The sequence below is a fragment of the Carex rostrata genome, chromosome 2 (assembly GCF_964058835.1).
Source record: "Carex rostrata chromosome 2, lpCarRost1.2, whole genome shotgun sequence".
NCBI classification, from domain to species: Eukaryota; Viridiplantae; Streptophyta; class Magnoliopsida; order Poales; family Cyperaceae; genus Carex; species Carex rostrata.
This window is the reverse complement of record NC_135919.1, coordinates 18,181,817-18,201,837: the sequence shown is the minus strand read 5'-3', so window position 1 is coordinate 18,201,837 and position 20,021 is coordinate 18,181,817. Positions and strand designations below refer to the sequence as shown.

At 32.1% G+C, this 20,021-nt stretch overlaps 2 protein-coding genes and 1 long non-coding RNA gene across 5 annotated transcripts; all 3 read right to left on the bottom strand.

Moving 5' to 3' along the window:
* Window positions 1-12,845: 12,845 nt before the first annotated feature.
* LOC144550623 (uncharacterized) lies at window positions 12,846-14,107 on the bottom strand. The gene is made up of 3 exons (XR_013510522.1): window positions 13,795-14,107; window positions 13,319-13,473; window positions 12,846-13,159 (listed from the first exon to the last, which is right to left on the bottom strand). It is a non-coding gene; the product is annotated as an uncharacterized LOC144550623 (long non-coding RNA).
* A 1,269-nt stretch (window positions 14,108-15,376) lies between these two features.
* On the bottom strand, window positions 15,377-17,223 carry LOC144546948 (protein RKD4-like). Of its 3 annotated transcripts, none has more exons than XM_078295539.1 (5): window positions 17,066-17,222; window positions 16,888-16,983; window positions 16,707-16,798; window positions 16,171-16,354; window positions 15,377-15,803 (listed from the first exon to the last, which is right to left on the bottom strand). In XM_078295539.1, exons 1-5 carry the CDS (start codon window positions 17,192-17,194, stop codon window positions 15,603-15,605), a joined length of 702 nt encoding a protein of 233 aa, XP_078151665.1. In that variant the 5' UTR covers window positions 17,195-17,222; the 3' UTR covers window positions 15,377-15,602. The 3 variants fall into 3 exon arrangements, with proteins under 3 accessions (XP_078151665.1, XP_078151672.1, XP_078151681.1); XM_078295546.1 differs by having other exon boundaries at window positions 15,378-15,803; window positions 16,897-16,983; XM_078295555.1 differs by lacking the exon at window positions 16,888-16,983 and having other exon boundaries at window positions 15,391-15,803; window positions 17,066-17,223.
* A 110-nt stretch (window positions 17,224-17,333) lies between these two features.
* Window positions 17,334-18,846, bottom strand: LOC144548454 (uncharacterized). Its single transcript, XM_078297122.1, has 3 exons — window positions 18,528-18,846; window positions 18,350-18,424; window positions 17,334-18,247 (listed from the first exon to the last, which is right to left on the bottom strand). Exons 1-3 carry the CDS (start codon window positions 18,844-18,846, stop codon window positions 17,334-17,336), a joined length of 1,308 nt encoding a protein of 435 aa, XP_078153248.1.
* Window positions 18,847-20,021: the final 1,175 nt, after the last annotated feature.

Here is a 20,021-nt window from a genome sequence, read left to right as displayed (position 1 = left end):
AATCAGACCTTCTTTTGATTGGAGTGTCACATGGAATATATCTCAGGGATCATCTATTTCCTATTGGTTTGATTCCTGGACATATCCGACAATGAATTCCCAATATACCCCTCCTCCTTCAAACAGAAATTACTCTCTGCAAATGGCAATTGACAGTGGTATTTGTCAGCTTCAACTGGTACAGGAACATGCTGAGGATCGAATATTGTGGTTATGGTCAAAAAATAATGAATATACTGCTGACTCGTTCTATAGGGTGGTAATTTCTGCAGGAAAAACAGTATGGGCCTATCGGTTTATTTGGAAGCTCAAGATACCTCCAACTGTACGTGTCTTTGGTTATCTCCTCTTACACGGTAGGCTCTTAACACATGATGTTATGATGCATCGAGGGTTGCAGTGCAATCTAAGATGTGAAGTCTGCCAACGCTGTTCTTTAGAAACTGCAACACATCTATTTTTCCAATGCTATAAGGCAAGAAGATGTTGGGCAAGCTTGAATGCAATGCTTGGATGTAACATTGTAAGTACCGGAGATACTGTGCAGGCAACGGTGACCAAGTCTTGGAAAGCTTGTAAGAGAAGAATGTCAAGGAACGAATGGGGACCTTACTTCTTTGCTGTCTGCTGGTTCTTGTGGAGAGCAAGAAACAAGAAAATATTTGAAGATATTGAACCCGACCCGATTAGGATAGCACAACATGCCATAAGAGAAGCAAAATTATGGTTGAAATACTGTTGAGTAGGCTGGTACTGCTCAAGGGAATATAGTCCAGCTGTTACTGGTTGGTTGTTTTTTTGTTGTTTTTTGCTGGTTTTTGGGTTACTGGTTTCGATGTTTTAGGGTGTGTGTGGTTGTTCTTTGAACTATTGTAAGGAAACTGATAGCCACTATCGGTTATTTCAAAAAAAAAACAATACTGATGACTACTTATCAAATAAGTACTAAAAACAAAATTAAATGTATCTTATTTATAGTTTAGATATGTTGTATAGTTATATATCAATTTTTCTTTAATTTATTAAAACTCAACTCTTAAGCCGCCACGCCTTCTCTTATCTTCTCCTTCTACCCAATTCCATTATTTTCACTCGTATTCTTTATCTCCGACACAACACTTTCTCTTTCTCTCTCTCAGTTCTACCTTTTTAAATGGAGAGAGGAATGAGAGAGGGGGGAGGAATTGGAGTTGAGCAGAACCAATCGGAACCAAGAATGTGGTATCGTCGGAGTTCGGAGCATGAAGTTCCCATCTCGATTAGAGCGTGACAGTGAGTAGATTCGATCATTGTTGGAGAGCGGCGTCGGTCGAAGAAGTAGATCCGGTTGTGAAGTGAGATTCGATAGCGATTAAAGTATTGCGGTAATCAACATATCGATTAGAGCACAGCGGTAACTAGATCCGATTGCCGTTAGAGTGTGGTGGCGGTCGAAGAAACGAATCCAATTGTGGAGCGATATAAGTATTAGAATACTAGATTAGTATAGAAAATTTTATGAGAATAAAAGAGTCAATTTAGAAATTATGGTCATTTGATATATTTGTAAATATATTTTTTTATCAATGAAATAGTTAGTTGGCATTTAAAGCCGCTAATTTAAAAAAAAATCTCATTTTAAAAATTAATTGTTCTTTATGGAGCATTTTAAAATGAACACTTCTTTATTTTAAAAGTATATCTATAATTTTATTTTTTTTGTTTTTAATAACCGTCTCATTGATTATTTGCGTTGGAAAATGAGAATAATGGAAGTTTTGGTGTGCATATTGATTTGCAATTTGTTCAATATATAAAGCAGCTGTAAACCAAGGCACTTCTCCATTTTCTGATACATAAAGTAATTAATGATCAGATTCTGATTCTAGTTGAGAATCCATATGAGCATCAATAACTACATTAATCTAAAGATAATATCATTAAGGGAAAATATATATCATACATATATATGCGACCGCTCTAGATTTAATTTATGTGTCACAATTAAAATTAGTTAAGACGCTTTATCATAAGCATAATCCACTTTTTGATATTTAAATATTTACTTTGTATCAATTATCAATAATAGGAAATAAAATCTTTTTAAAATTTCAACCTACTATTTGTTTTCACTTTAATCAATTAGCTTCATATGCACATATATATCGGATGGAGTACTCTAATAGCAACCAAGACAAAGGAAAGAATGTTTTCTTTTCTAGAATCAGAGAACAGGGGAAAGTGAAACACAAAGAATAAAGACAAAAGAAAAAGATACGTACGATCGTTATTATTTTCATGAAAACGGAACAAATATTATTATTACTAGGCTGCCTTTTGGCTTCACTGCAAAAAAAGTATGGAACATATAAAATATTTCAAAAATAAGACAATTTTAATATAATAAATGAAAGTTAAAATAAATTAGGCACAATTAAATATTAATTTCAAAATGTTAAAAGCATGTGCTATATATATAGTAAACAACATGATTAGCCGCAAAACTGAAGTATACAAAAAAAATATTATTTTATAATTTTCATTACACACGTTAGACATATCAATTCTATTTTAAATGAGGAGAAAGAAAAATGGTACCTGAGATATTTGATTAAAATAGTGAGAAAAATTGGTCATATATAAAATTTTTGGTGATATCACATAGCTAAGAAACTTAAATTTAATAATTGTTATGATATATCAATTATGCAACATCCTCAATTCTTAAATTCTCTTAGTAATTAAATTGAGTAACTTTAAAGAAATAATGCAAATCAATATTACATGCAAAACGGCCTAGAAAACCTTACACTTGGTGTCTTTACAAGTAAAGCAAGATTAATTTTGAATATATTTCAAGAACATATTTATTATCATGATACATCTTTTTTGGATTGAAAAAATATACAAAAAAATACAATAGTATATAGTTAATGAAGACTGCTTTTACGTTTGTCCAATAATAATATTTAATTTCAGATTAATTAATTTGGAAAAATTGGGATATATAGTTAATTTAATATTAGAACTACTTTTGGATTGCAATTGCTTTAGGCAAGTCCAAATGTAGCATGGTTTCTATCTTCTTCTTTTTTCTCTGTGTTTTTTTTTTCTTTCTTACGAGAAAGTAGACAATCAAACATGATTCTTATTTTTAGATAAATTATTCCATGGTCTTCTTAATGCAATAAAGAAAGCAATATCTAGCTATATAGCTAGCTAGGTACGCTGTTCTTTTTTGCTTTTGAAATCCAAACATCCTCCAAGGGGGGAATTTCATAATCTCCTCTCTGAAGTAAAGCGCATCTAGCTAGGTATGCTGTTTATTATTATTATTATTATTATTATTATTATTATTATTTTGTTGCTTTTGAAATTCAAATCTATCTCTATAACTTCAAAATTTTAGTAATGTATATTGAAATTAACTAATTTTTTTTAATGTTTTTATATGGTAATTCCTCATAAAATGTTAAATTTATATCTGGACGTAACTTAATGGCTTGAATTTCACTGTGATTATGGAGATTTGGGATTCCAACTCTACCTATTACATATTGTGCATTTTACATTTTCAGCCTCCTCAATCAAATCTTTTTTAGCTATGCTCCTAAACACATGCGTAGTATATTTGTGGGGAATTGACATATAACTTTAATAAGAATAGCAATACAAATATGTAAAAATTGCACACTTAACATAATATTCACTCTGCAAAAATTATAAATTATAAATTATACAAGGGTCATATTTAACTGAAAAAATAAAATGTAAAATTCCCTCTTAAATTGTTTCGTTGATTGTACAACAATGCATCCCATGATCTCATCAAAGGCATTTTAGCAAACACCTTAACTGCAAGCCCAATCTGTTCCAATGCACAGAGTCCCTTGATCAGGAAAAGAACACGAAGGTATTAACATCACATCCTTCTGTCAATGACTGATCAAGCACACATGAAGGTATTAATGGCCTCTTGTTCTTTCTTTGTTTTGTTTGACTCATCTATTTTGTGAAAAAAAGGTATATGGAGACCTATAGTCACAAGATTTGAAAATTATTTACGAATAATTCGTTTATTTTGTGATAGCAAATGACGAATTATTCGTGAGAATTTTTTTTTTTTTGCTCTCTTGTGGTTTAGGATTTATAGTTTAGGAATGATTCGCAATTTTAGTATTGAACTATGTAGGACAGGCTTTTTGGCAACCGAAAGCCATCGATTTTTTTATGCATCATCATAGTTGAATTCTTCTATTTTTGAGCTGGATATGACATGCACAAAATGTGTTATTTACACGAAATTTGAATGAACCACATAAATTAATTGTGGAAGTATTACGTTACCTCTCATGTAATTTACATTCTTCAATTTTTGACGTGCTATATATACAAATATTTAGGCATAGTATTATTCAGTGATTATTATTGAACTCAAAATTTATATATACAAATATGTAGGCATAGTATTATTTAGTGATTATTATTGAACTCAAAATAAATTTTGTTTGATATAATTTAGATTTTGGAGAAAACTAATAAGTCTTAAAGATCAACCCATTGTTCAAATTTTGACTGACTTGCGATCTTATATGTCACCACCAAAGAAGGAGGAGGCTGAGTAAAATCCAACAGCTGCGACAAAAATGGGTTAAAAATGTGAATCGGTGCAAGAGAGAGGAGATAGTAGATCGGTGTACCTCGGAACAGGCCTTGTCATTCAAGCTCAGCTATCACAACTTTTTTTTTGAGTTTTTTCGTAACTATCAGAAGTCGACATGGCTAGCCAGCTGTTTTTTCCTTATTCATAACGCTAGTTAGAAGTGGAAAGATCTAGTTCTCTATTTTTATTTTTTCATCAAAATCTCAATATATCTTATTTCTCCAACAAAACAAGAGTGAATTGCTTATACATCCATTAAAACTTTTATTGTTTTTCCAACTTCTCCATCAAAATCTCTATATATCTTATTTTTTTCCATCTAATTTGAATTTTTTTTAATATCTGTTATCTTCTCAGTAACTAAAATAATCTTATCTTATTAATCATTAACTCAATTAAAGTGACGTTTTTACCCTCTCAATATGGACATGACACATTCGCTCTCTGTTTTTTTTAGAATCAATCTTGTAGCATATATCTCTTTAGCTGAAATGAGTATTACATCTATCATATATGATATCTCAAGCAATAATGGAAAAAATTAGAAAAAATAAAACGAGAGAGCTGCTAAAGCTGGAGTTAATGAGAAGGGTAAAGTGATTTTTTTTTTAAATTTGGAGTTGAAGATTATTAAATAATATATTTTTTGTTTAAATTGAGAAAAAAAAGATTTAGGAAATAATTTTAAATTTAGATAGGTAAATAAGATATATGAAATTTTGATAGAAAAATTGAAAATAAGAGAAGGTTGAATGGGTATAAAGGCAATTCAGTCTTATTTTAACAGAAAATAAGATATATTAAAATTGTAAATAGATAATGAAAATAAAAAGAAAATTATGGGTATAGAAGTAATTAACCTATGACAAATATTTAACTTTTTTTTTTTTTTAAACCAGCGATTTTTACAATAGAGAATGACCCAGCTCATTAGGACGTTGGCTCTAGGTCTAACTTTAAAATTATTGGATCCAAACCGTTCATTTTAAATATACACAAATCTAAAAGCCAAATAAAAATGCCCCCTGCACTAGCCCGAATCTCAAAACAGTTGAGAGTAAATCTCAAACAGTAAAGTGAAGGAATCTTTTGCACATATTGGAGATGATACCTGTTCCTGGGAGACCTTGCGTTGACTTAGGGTCAAAGCTGTGGAATTGAATTCCATTCATATCGCCGGAGTTGACTCAAATTTTGAGTATAGATTCAGACCGATCTCTATTCGACAATTGGTCTCGACTCTGATCGGACGATTCGGATATAAACACAATTGAGAGATCTGATTTTTTTTTCTCAAAGAGCTTTTTAATGGCCCCGGGAACAATTTATTCTTATCTTGGTGTGGGAAATAAGATATATTGTGATTTTGATGGAAATATAAAAAATAAGAAAAAATTTAATGGCTATAGGAGTAATGCACTCTTGAATTATTTAGTTCCATGTTAAAGAAAAACAAAAGCTTTCATGCTGAAACACCCTGCCGACTCAAGAGGCGGAGGCACATAGGATGAATGGGATGAATGAGGGTCAATTGGCTACAATTTTTATTTAAAAACTTTTTTGTGTTTATGTATGATTTTTTATGTAACTAGAGTAAAATGTTGTGGTATTGTAAAATTGACACTCCTAGCTCTTTGTATGAAAATTTAATACGATTGACCATCATTCCTGTTTGACACTTATAGTTTGAAAATCTAGCTACGTCCCTGTGACCTGCATATTGTTGCGACATCCACTTCTTATATTTATATTCCCGATCCGATCACATGTCAAGAGGGGTGGAGCCAAACTTTCGAACTATGAGTGTTAAACATATATGGGAGTTAATCATTTTCTTTTCTTTTTTTGCAGAGAATAGAGGTCAATTTTACAGTTTCACACTATTTTACTCACAATTAAATGAAAATTTTTGAAAAAAAAAAAAAAATGAAAGTCAATTGACCCCGATTCCTCCTTCCTCGATCCACCTCTGCATCTCAACTTGTTATTACATATTCAAAAATTAGATAAAAAGAATTACAATTATGACATGAATTTTACGACCTTTTTATAAACTACTCAACTATATATGTTGTCATATTCTTAAACTCACACTCAATTTTTCTTTTTCTTACTGTTGTTATAATTTTACCATAAAAAGTTATTTCAATCATGATTTAAACTTATGCAACTCCCTGCAACGGATGGATATTTGATTGATCAAAGTCGGCAATTTGTTCTGGAATCTGGATGGATATTTAATTGTTGAGAGCACATTTTTTTGTCATAATGGTTTAAAAACTGTGAAAACAACAAATAACATCTCGAGTGATATTTAGAGTGCACAAGAGAGAATCCGTATCACCCCAGGTATCTGAGGTGAAAGCGGTGAATCTGGACCGTTCATTTCACTTAGTACGAATCTCAAAGCAGACTCTGACTCCACAAGAGAGTGGTTGCTTTGTTCGCGCATATGCATCTTTTTGGATATCATACAATAGATATGATTACGTACACATTTACACTGAATGTCTTTTTATGTTATGCTAGGGTTTATGACTTTATGTGACATAATTTGTTTTTAATCAGGTTTTTATGTGAAATATTATCAGGTTAAATCGACTCACTGCTTGGTTTGTTTCAGTACCCGAAGAATTTTATCCGGTACAATCCTGTGCTGTGACAAGATAACATGCTCTTATTTGCTATTTTATTAAATTGTCTATTGAATTTGTACATGAGAATTAAGAGTAAGGTTACGATTAGTTGCGAAGTAAAACACGTTTTTACTTCACGCAATATTTTCATTTTCAAAGTTCAAATAGCCAATCTAAATCGTTAGATGTTTAAATTTGGTTAATTGTGATTGGTGTGTGGGATCACCGTATTGGAATTCACGTATATTGTTGGTCATGATCTGAGAGACCGGTGTATGATTGTCTTGTTAAATATACATGGAATTACATATACATGTGATATTTAATTTTATACATCTTAAATTAGTGGATTGTATAAAATTGTTATAAAGAAGTGTGTTATCAATAACTGGTTATTGAAGTTTATAGCTAACTTTATTTTCTTCTTTTTATTTTTGTTGGTATATATTGTCCTTCATCAATGATGGATGTGAACATATATATTGTTATAATCATTTTCTAGACAGTCAAAACCTAAGATCAACCAAATTACAATTTAAATTTGGTTAATTCTATTAAAATGAATTAGTGCAAAACATTACAATTTATAACTAATAATTTAAATATTAACTCGATAATGTAGTGAAATAATACATTGACTTTTTTGGTTTATTTAGTTTGTTGAATTTATATAGTTTTCAATTATCGATATCAGTGAGAATCAATATTTTGTCTATTAGCAAATGACAATTCCTCTGTGTGAAAAATCGTGAGTTCGATGAAAACCCTTTATAAACATTGAAATTTGAGAGGCATGAGTTAAAAGGTGAATTACCATAGTTCTTTTAAACCGAATCAAACAAACTAATTCAATACATTCTATCTAAAAAAAAAATTATTCGATTGAATCAAACTAACAAAATCTTTCGAACGTACCCCTTGAATTAAAAAAAAAAAAAAGGAGAATTTCATATATACCACTCAAAAATGTTGAAATTATGTATTTATCATCTAAAAAAAAATAATGAAAAAAGAAGAAGTACTATTAAGTTTGTTTGCACGTAACTTGCATGAGAATTGATAAAATAATATGAAGCATCACATGATTTTTATGATCCGATATATTGTGTATTTAAGTTTGTTTCCACTTTAACTTTACAGGAGCAACGAACAACATATATGTTTTTTTTTTTTTGTATTTCTGGTTTCAACAATTAAACCTATATTATAAAATATTGGAGGAAACCAAAGTATTAACACTTACCGAATCAATATAGGATATTAGAATGAAAAAAAAGAAAAAAAAGAAAAAAAAATTGTAGTTATATGCCCATCATAAATACATGATTTTAGATATTTCCCAATTTTAGATTTAAAAATTAATTAATCATTTTATAAATATCCCCATATTATAACTTCAAATTACCTTGCACAGAAACGGCCAATCCTCAATAACAACTTTGTACAGTTTTATCAAAACATATTCTCTTTTCACCAAAACTGAGCTTAGGTCCTTAATAATTTCTTTGTATAGCTTTGGGATACTATATATAAAGTTTTCCTTTGTTCCGGGACTATCCCTTTGAACATTTTTGGCTTTGATCTACAGAGATTCAAACTGTATGTCATCTTCCTTCATGTTATCAAAGAACAAGGTTATTTCTGCAATTTGAGGTGAATCAGTCCACTATTCAAATTTTAACTGACTTGCAATCTTATACGTCACCATCGGAGGAGGAGGCTAAGCAGAATCCAACAGCTACAACAAAAATGGATTAAAAATGTGAATCGGTGCAGGAGAGAGGAGAGAGTAGATAGGTGTACCTCGGAACGGGACTTGTCGAGAGCTGTAGAGAGAAGTTATATAACGGGTGGTTCTGAGGCCATGCCTAAGAAGCGTTCAAGCTCAGCTATCACAGCTTCTTTTTCCGAGCTTCTTCGTAGAGCTAGTGCCAGAAGTGGAAAGATCCATTTCAATCCCACATATATAGCTTTGAGGATTCAACTCCTCTCCAATACTGTGAGGATGAGTCTCACTACTATTTATTCTTTTTTTATTTTACAAATTAGGTTTTACTTTTATATTATTTTATTCTTGAAGTTGTAGCCACGGTTCTGAAATCAGTTTATTAATTAAAAAAATTAAACAAAAGACAAAAATCAGTTAAAATTGATGATAAAGCGATTTAATTTTCACAAGCTTTTGCATGGTATAAATAGTTTCTTAATTGACTGTCTGGAAAATATTTGATGTTTTTTAATTTCAATTATTTTATGCTTGTAATGTTTGGATTCTTATAACTCTTTTTTTTTCCTCGAAACTTATAGTCCGATGAGACTACTTTTAAAAATTGTAATTTGATGGATCTCAATTTTTAGTTTCTAGTATATTGTATGCCTTGTCAATCTCTAAGAAATACAAAAAAAGGTTAAGATGTTATTTTATGGAGGCCCTAGATACAGGGAAACGCTAGTGATGTATTTTCTCAATACTATTTTTTGTAGGCCCATTTATTATTTTACTTTAATAAAGGGTCTCTGCCACTAAACTAAATTTACGGTTATGTTAGTATTAACCAACGAATAGAGCCCTCCATTCAAGACTAAACCGTAGAAGATACTAAAGAGGATGATTCAGATTGACATACAACAAACTCACTGTTGAATCAAACGGTTAACTAGGGGAGCAGCTACCATAGTTTGGAATAATCAGGGTTAAATGTAATTACACAAACTATATATACAGTTATCAATGTAATAATCGGTGTGACTCAATGATTTCAATGGAATAGAAACTTTCAAATATTCTCTTCTCTATCTTGTCTTATGAAAACGGATCGGATAGTGATAAAATCAAATTCGTATCCGTTTTTATTTTCCAAATACAGATACGAATCGGATATTAATCGGATACGAATACGGATCGGATATTAATCAGATACGAATACGAATCGAATATTAGTATAATACAAATACGAATACGGATATAAATCAAATTCATAATTCGGATATATATATTACAACAAGATTGTATAACATTAGTGGAGTGAATTAAATTTTTTAATTGTAAAACAACAAGTATCCACATTTGAAATCAGAACAAAACTAATTAACTAATGTGTTATTTAATAAAAATAAAATGACAAATCATAAACAATAAATTACATCAAAACTCAATTAATTAAATGAAAAAATAATTAAAAAAAATCAAATGATTATTAGCATTTTTGAAAATTTATTATGAATTTTTAAATCTAAGATTTAACTTAAAGAGATAAATGAAAATTCAAGATGTTATTTGAATGACAATGGGATCCCATGGCAGGACCCCTCACTGATGGATGGTCACACAAATCTCACATCTTTATATGTTGGGTTTCTTAATCGTATGTCCGAGAAGGAGAATAATTTCTTGAACTCAAATTCCATGATAATTAACTTTGTTTTAGTGGAATTCCTACACAAACTATCACACATTCAGAATAACACTAGGTGCGTCGCGGCTATGCCACAACCATCTTTTTTATATATGTTAATGGGAAAAAAAAAAAAATTGACACTATACAGCAGCCTATGCTTAAATTCACTGTAGTACATAGAACTCAACAACATCATCTCTGATAAATTTTGATATTGTTCAAGAGTCAATCTACAAAGTTAAAATTGATTAAATTTACAATAGTTGTACATAGGCCAGAAAAATATTTACTCATGACTTTGATAAGACAAATGAAAAGGAAAGGGAAATGTTCAATGCAGCATATATGTGAGTAAGAAAAGAAGTAACCATGCAATATCTAGTTATTTCTGAAACCAATTGGAAGCTAGTCAAGTAATCAATGATAAATCAATTAGAGATGACGTCCTCTGCGTGAAGCTTGATCGTGCTTGAAGGATTTGTTGGTGCCATTGTTTGTGACAGTTATATGTAACGATACAACTCTATCCGTTTAGCAAGTGCATATCTAAACAAATATTAGTGTATCATTTAAAATAAAATAAAAATAAAAAAGTAAGATTTTATAATCTTGTAGTGTCTTGTTGGATCCCTTTAATAGATGAGCTGAAATGTAAGTTCTTTACAATGATAAGGAGATCACAAATAGTACCGGTTCGAAAGCATCTCATGTCATAGGTGACCGAATGTTGAGATCGTTGGTTGAGATCAGGGGAAGTGGTCCTATATGTTGTGCTGTTTTCTTTAGTTTGTCTACTATTTCTTATCTAATTTGTACTCCTCATTTCTCGTCTTCTTATTTTTTTTTATTTTTTATAGAATTTACACAGATGACAACATGGAAAAAAGTAAACATTTGTTTCATGCATGCAAATAATTAGCATTCGACACATTATCAAAATAGATCTCTTGTACCACTGTTGGGTCCGCATTATCCCTCTAAAGAGCATATGTAAAGCCGGAAAGAAATAGAAATATATTAAATCAAAATTAAATTTTAAATTTTAAAAAATTGTCAGCATATTTAGGATGATACACTCATCTGATATCTGATACCTGCTCTGGTTGACCATTTTGGTACGCCAGTTTAGGGTCTGAGGTGTTCTTATATTACTAGTCAAGTGCCCGTGCGTTGCAACGGGGGTTGACAACAAATTGATATCACCTGAAGAAATGTCTATTATGATTTTATTGTTCTTTTATGTTTGACAACAAATCGATATCACTTGAACGAACTTTAAATTCAGCTACCTCTCTCATCCAAGCAATGGGGCAAGCCTTGATCCCTACTCATAATCTGAACCGAAATATTTATGATTCAGTACCTTCCTCTGATGGTTTAGCTGTTTCGAATAACTGCTTTGTCTGTCATGTAGATGGCTCGTTCAGACTCCCTGACAAAAGTGGTGCAGCTTACCTCATTGAGAAACAAGGCGAATTAGTAAAGTATGAAGTTCAATTCAATTTGGATGCAGAATCTCCATTTTAGATGGAAACAATTGCTTTGCTTTGTGCCATACAAGCAACAGTGGAATTGGGGATACAACAGTGTGTTTTTTACTCGGACTTTGAGATTCTGGTACGTACCTTCAAGCAAAAAAAAAAAAATAGGCTGTAGCAACTACAAGTGGCGGACTGGAGAGTGTATTCTCAACAGGTTCAAGTGGCTCTTATACTGACAAATTACCCTCACTACACCTGTGTGTACAAATCAAGAGAAGAGAATTTAGGAGCACATCAACTTGCTAATTGGGCTCGCATCTCGCAGTTGTCATACATCGGACACACTTATCCTTTCTTCTCAACTCAGATAACAGCTTTTTACCAATAGATCAGATATGTGTTTAGGACTACGAATGAAATGTAATAAGTAGTGGAAACAATAACTGCCGAAAAAAAAACTGCCGGGCATGCACGGCCAGTTTTCTCAACGGTCCATGTGAGTTTCCCATACATAAGACGGGCAAATTAACTACTTTAATTACATTAGGAATATAACTTAATTGGTTTCACAAGTTGTGTAACATTCATATGGAAATACTTGCTCACTGTGTAACAAGATATAGTACTTGCGACATTCATAATCCAAAACATAATGACAAAACTGAATTACCAGTGTAGATCAAATGTAGATCAAATGTACTGACAATTGAAGAACACAACTGAATTATAAAAATAAAGACTGAATTAGACAATATAGTTTCTTACCCAAATACAAAAATTGGTAATATTCAAATTGGACTTCATCAATTTTGCCACTGCGGTATCTTACAGTTTTTGATAGTTCTACAGAGTTAACGAATCCAAAAGCAAATGAAAATCACAAAATTTCTATATGCATCCAAAGAAAACAGAAGCACAAAAACAGAAAAATTGAAATACCTAATCAAGTACAGAGGAACTGAGGGAGCAATCCAGCAAGGGAGAAGTCAGAATCTGTTGCAACTTGCAAACAAACAAAAAGATTGGGAAAAAAAGCCACAATTAACTCATTAATTCGTTCTACTTGCTAAAATTTCGAAATCAAAGAAAAATAGAGAACATGATCTGTAGAATTTACCCGTTTTTTTTTTTAATATCAACAGTGGCTAGCTATTAACTTACATATTCATCAGAGAAATCTTTTAAAGTATCAGGACAGCTGTACCAGTTGTTCTGGTCCCCAGCTTCTCAGTACCCACCGATGTAACGATATGTGCCTTCCTTGCCATCCATTTTTAACATCTCGGCTTCCATCCATCCCCTCGCATGCTCTTTGACTGTGCCATAAAAAATAGATTCATGAATATATATGCAATATCAGCAGATTAAAAAGAAATCAAATTGGCAGGTGTCTAATACTTTCTTGTACAAGTAGTTAGACCCAATGCCGGTACCACACCTAACTGATGCAGTGCAGTAATCTTACTAATTATGAGCACTAAATGATTACGATCCTTGTTGGCTTTCTAAAGAGATATTGTACAGTAAAAAACTGAACTTGTATGACACCAAAATCTGAGAAAGGCCTTGCCCAATTCTACTTTGATTTGAGACAAAGCAGTTGAGGAGAGAGAAGAGAGGGAGAGGAAGAGACGTACCAGTCTCTGTCTTTGCTCTAACCGCAACTTCTCAGCATTGGCAACTGTCATACTCACCATTCTCTAAGAGTACCGTTGGTCTGGTCTCAGCCGTGAATCCGTTGGTGGCAATTACTGCAAAAGTCCCTCTCACAAATACTGGAGATTTTCATTTCAAAATAATCTGTCATGAGGATATAAAACCATTCTTAGATATAAGTACGAGATAAACTTCTTCCCCTTGCAATTCAAATGATCAGTACAAGTCCTTAAATTATCACAAATCACACTAAGTTTAGTCAAATAACAGAAGTATTGGAAGTGCTCACAAATCACTAACACACCACAACCATAATATTTTCATTATGTGCCACATTTCTAGAAAGTTCAATCATGCTTTGCAATTAAGGCACGGCATAACTGACAACAAACCTATCAATATCTAACCCAAACAGCAAAGACTGAGGTTATGGTACTATGCATAGCGTGGATTGGTATGTACTATGGATCAATATTTTCGTTTTCAAAGTTCAAATAGTCAATCTAAACCTTTCATCATGATCTCCATATGATTTTGTGTTCCTAGACTAAATTTAACATTTATTAGAATTTTCTACTATTTTTTTATATAGGAAGAAAATTACTACTTGTGAATGGTCTAGAATTGTAAGCTGAAATTTCTACCTATCTGAAATAAATAGTAAAAAAACCTGTAAAACTGAAAAAATTGATCTGCAGGCACATTTTCATATGGAGATCATGTTGAAAGGTTTAGATCGACTATTTGAACTTTGAAAACAAAAATATTGATCCATAGTACATACCAATCTGTGCTATGCATAGTACCATAGGCTCACTCAACAACAAAAATAATAAGAATATGATACTATAATTTCAGCCATAAGATGCCATAATTTCAGCTAGTATCCTACATGGGATGCTATAATTTCAGCTAGTACTTACCTTGACTATGCTTCAATGTTAAATTAGTAGTAATTAGATTAAAAGCAGTAGTTATTCAAGACAATTAACCTCTATCAGTACCTAATTTTAATAGAAAAATATAACATATATTACACAATGCAAAAGAAAACCATAACTTCAGTATATTACATTTGAATGTGACATGTAGATACAGTCCCAATTAATTGCATGAGAATAATTTACATTTTATATAATTACACTGTGCACACAATTACAAAATAAAAGATCCATTAACTTCAGAATAATTTCCATATTTTTTTTAAATATTGACTATACTAAAATGTTTGTTCACAAATTCTAATTTATATTTTGGTTTTAGGTTAATATAAATGATCCCATACCTAGGCCAAATCCATGGGATGATAAAATGAACGTTCTCTGCCATGGCATTTGTCATTTTTCACAATTTATCTAGTACTGGACAAGAGGGATAGGTACTTAGTATAACTTACCACATAATTTGCTATATAGGACTCTATCAACACAACAACTTACATAAAAACACCACCAGTGGATCGCTGGTATTTGCTGGGCTATGTTAGATACTTTATATATTGTGCTATCACTACATTTTCTTGTAACAATAGAATATAAAAATAAAAGGTAAAGGGGATATCCACACAAAGAGAAACATTTCTCAATTTCTTAGTTCTTTTTATAGGTTAAAATGAAGTCATCACGAAACTATTCAAAATGATCATGGAGTGACAAGTACCAACAAAAGACGGGCACATACATACTAACAAAAGAGGGGAACATACCATACCACCAAAAGACATCAAACTCCAAAAACTAAACCCCTAACATAACCATTACTCTTAATTATAATATATAAAGTTGTTCCTTCAGCTATTATCCTTGACCACCTTCTTGACGACCTTTCTTCTTTTATAGTGAACTGCCCTATGCATACGGGTCCTTAAGAGCAACACGCTGTCTTCTATTGGTTCTGAAGGATTTGCCTCAAAGCTTCTCTTCTTATCTGCTATTTCGCTCATGGTGAAGGACGATCCTTTCTCTTTCAAGAAGCCATCCATTCCACATTCCTACAACACAATATAAAGACACGCTAATAGTAAAATAGAGACAAAGTCTTAGTATTATAGGTATCATAGTCTGGTACAGTACCCTCCAATAGACCCTCCAATAGACTGAGAACTGGTCAGACTTGGATAATTTTGAAGGGTCTTCGAAATGAAAATGAAGTCTTTCCAAAAGAAACTCTTAAGAGATGAGAAAACAGTTATACTATTAAAATATTTCAAGGTGCTCTTTTGCATATTCACAACCTGCACTGAGATCTTGTGCTCTAATATTGAAGTGAATAATTTTAATTTGTCAATCAAAGAGACCAAAAATTTAAGGTAGGTTGCAATTCAAATCATGTCTCTATATTTATGGTACATATATTACCTGAATATTACTTAACATGTTTTCCATGCTGCTAACTAAGCGATAAGGCCACCGTGGAATATTGTTACGCCTGCACCAAACCGCGAGCGTTGACTGGCTCACTCTCAGTTCCTTGGCTGCTTCTTTCTTTGTTTTTTTAAACAATGGAGCGACCAATGCATATGATAACTCTTTCATTTTCCTCCTAAAAGTTATAAAAAAATTATAATATTAGAAAACAAGTGAGTTTAACAGATACTCTAACGGATAGTACAAAAAAATTAATATTGCATAATAATAGTTTTACAATTTGATCCACAAGTTTGAATCACAACAGCCAACAGAAAAAAATCGAAAGAGAAAGAAAATTAAATACTAATGATATTGAAAGAAAATAACTATATTACAATTTGGTCCCTAACAGTTCAAAGCTTGGTACCAGAGGCATTATTGGGCTGGTACCTACTGGTTCAGCCAACAACAAGAGAAACAGGCCAGCAGAAAGGCAAGAGAAGAAACAAGTAAAGATAGAAACAATAATAGTAAAGATTACTAACGTTGACTTCTGCCCGGGAGCATTAACCGAAACATTAATGGGACCATTCACAGCAACATTCAAAAGCTGCGGGGCAGGATCGGGTGAATCCACCTATAGTAAGAAGCATAAAGGTGAAATTGTGTTATTTTTCCTTGTAAAATGAAATGCATATCATAATGGGAAAAAAAAAGAACACATACTTTCAATACCCCATCCACGTCAATTGATTCTATAGCATCAACGGGACCATTGACAGCAACATTCAAAGGTTGCGGGGCAAGATAGAGCGAATCCACCTATAATAAGAAGCACAAAAGTGAAACTCTAAAAAAATTTCTTCTAAATGGTAAAAAGAAACTTCGAGAATAATTTCATTACCCCATCCGCACCAATTGATTCTTCTATATTGAGATCCAATCCACCAGGGACATTGACGTCCAATCCCACCAAAGCACGGATGTTTTCTATGGCCTTGACGCGTGAGCTTAATTTCCAGATGGGTGCCATTATCGTCTGTACAGGGAGTAAAATGAAATAATAATCAGGTTTACGGTAAGGTGGTAAAATATGCAAAAAGTGGTAAAATATGATTAAATTAGAAGGGACATTGCATCAGTTACAAAAAGGTTAAAAGATCATTGCTAAATCAGTCAACAGAGAGTTCGAAAAACACTATTAGCAATATTTTACCAACCATTGGAATTTCTTTATGCCAGCCAGGCTCACCATTGGGATGTAACAACGGATATCCTAATGGATCATAGCATCCATGGTAGCACTGAACCCTCGTAGGACAATTATTTTTATTGTACACTATTATGCTTCTCTTGTATGATGTTTGATCTCCATTTCCCTCGACCCAGACAGCACCAACTTGAGATGCGGTTGGCTTATTATGTGTTCTTTGATCAAGTTCCCTAACGGATGCATTTAGTGTTATTCGATAATTATCGAGCGTCGGTATGTCTCTCAGCATCTTAAATGTTTGTGCATATGGATTATTTGATAGAACACCCATCAGTATCTGAACGGTGCTCCTATCAAGATTTGGTGTTCTATCCATCCGTTGATCTAATTCTATATCGGTATCATAAAAGTAAAGCTGCAAGTATTTTGGTTCATTTTGAGAAACCAATTGATCTAAGAAATGGTAAATCTGGCCGTGAGCACGAAATGTGTACACACCATCTCTCATGTTGGCCAAATTCTTATCTACCGTCGCTCCCAACGATGTGAACGAAAAATGAGAATTGTAACACCGTATGAAATGTCGGAAAGACACACCATCGGGCTCTTCAGTTGTAAATAGACGATACAACTCATCAGGAACTTCATTCGGGGCGAGTGATATCTTACCATTCATGCAACAAAAGGTAGGAAATTCGTACTGGAATCGCTTAGCTTTACAGAACTTGCAATCTCGTTGCTTCTGCAGAATGTTGGGTGAGGGAGGCAAGCCATGATATACAAAATCAAACGGGTCATTACTTTCGCTTTCATTTCTAGCAGATGCTAGTGTCATTGTTGCGTTTAAGCTAGTTTCCCCATCTTCAAATAAACCTACAATAACAATAACGCTCATATTATCCTTATATAACTTATGTAGTTCTATGTAGATAGATGATAAATTATTAAGATTTTGCAAAAAATTAATTTTATTACCGTCAATCTCCGGCCATGACTCTTCTGATGGAAAGATGATGACATCGTCACTTTCATCTAAATCTTCAATTTCATCTGTTAAAGTAAAGGAGAAAAATCACGATTTGTGTAATAAAAATAAACATTATTCTTTGTTATGATGCTATAAATAAAATCATAACAAAAGAAAAACATTTACCTTCAAGAATATTTTCATGTGAATGTTCCTTAGCTATCTGAGTTTCCCTTTCTATATCAAGCACTGTATTCTTCTTTCTCTGATGTATTTCATTGATAGATGCATTTCCTCCCTCGATATGAGCTGATTCATTCTCAATTGAAGTGTTATTGCATGTGTAGAGTTCATCTAATGCCATGCTACTGGTGAACCCATAAATTCGCTTGTTATTGTACTCTCGCATCATCTCCTTTTGTCTCTCTTTACTTGTGTAATCCATGCTTGCATATCTTTTCTTGTTATATAAACGCTTGCGTTCCTTAGAAGAGCTAGATGCCATTCTCTTCTCAATTATGACTGTCCAATGATATTAGAAAAATATGACATTAACTTCATAAGTGATGTATTGATTGCAAAATTCATATATACACTATTTGAAGGCAAACTATTAATACTAATATTGAATAAGTCAACAACATTTAAAATTTCAATCCAAGTAACAAAACAGATATTACTTGTAAGAAAAATTGACAAGTAAATATAAATTTACAAAAAAAATTCACATTCATCACAAGATAGAATACTAAAAGAAATTAATAGTTATTAAGAATATTTGTTTGTACAATTCAAAATAATTCCCCTTTCAAAATATGGAAGACGGGATAATTTCTTAGAACTTACATTTTGCAAGACATAATAACATAAAAAAAAAAAGAATAAGGAAAAACTACTCCACATTGATTATTATTTTTTTCCTTATTTTTCAGATATAAAATTAAAAATATGACATGCTATGTTGCATGGATACGGATACAGGTATCGTATCGGATACGATATGGATACGGTGATATCTATTATATATATTATTTCTCATTATTTTATTATTATTATATAAATATATTTTAGATAATCCCTACTTAAATTAAATTTATAAACAAAAAATAAAAGCTGAACGGAAGTATCAATTATATTGAGCATTTGTTAGAATATAACACATGTGATACTTGGTTCGAGGTTCGAGGCTCGCGGGAACGGGTATCGTATCGGATACGATACGGATACGGATACGGTGATACAGTAATCTTCAAAAATTTAAGATACGATATGCCTATTACATATTATTTTTTATTATTTTAATCATGATATTTAGGAAATAATAAAGAAGAAACATGATTAAAAAAAAAAAAAAGCAAATCAGATGAAAAAGGTAAAAATGGTGAAGTTCCGAATTGGAGAAGAGTGAATTGAAGAAATTAAGCATTTGCTGCTGATGAAATAAGTAAAAGCATAAGTATTATAATAAATAATGAATAACGCCCATCTAAAGTCTAGCGAAAAACTATTCCGGAGCACGTATACATTCAGTCCCACAATCGATGATGATATTAATTTGAAGCGCATATATTTGAATCTCGGACTGAAGCCTCGAAGTTGCAAATGAAAACCTAAATAAAGTATTCCGAGCGTGTCCGACTAAGCCTTCCGTGTCAATAAAAACGTGGATTCTATTCTGTT

What these genes read in the sequence shown, in the direction of transcription:
- LOC144546948 (XM_078295539.1), bottom strand. Translation starts at nt 17,194, where the DNA reads ATGGCACCCATCTGGAAATTAAGCTCACGCGTCAAGGCCATAGAAAAC. An exon ending in GCTCCCGGGCAGAAGTCAAC is followed by an intron (nt 16,355 to 16,706) that starts GTTAGTAATCTT and finishes TATAACTTTTAG; the next exon opens with GAGGAAAATGAAAGAGTTAT. An exon ending in ACATGTTAAGTAATATTCAG is followed by an intron (nt 15,804 to 16,170) that starts GTAATATATGTA and finishes ATTGTGTTGTAG; the next exon opens with GAATGTGGAATGGATGGCTT.
- LOC144548454 (XM_078297122.1), bottom strand. Translation starts at nt 18,846, where the DNA reads ATGGCATCTAGCTCTTCTAAGGAACGCAAGCGTTTATATAACAAGAAA. An exon ending in ACATGAAAATATTCTTGAAG is followed by an intron (nt 18,425 to 18,527) that starts GTAAATGTTTTT and finishes TTACTTTAACAG; the next exon opens with ATGAAATTGAAGATTTAGAT. An exon ending in GTCATGGCCGGAGATTGACG is followed by an intron (nt 18,248 to 18,349) that starts GTAATAAAATTA and finishes TTGTTATTGTAG; the next exon opens with GTTTATTTGAAGATGGGGAA.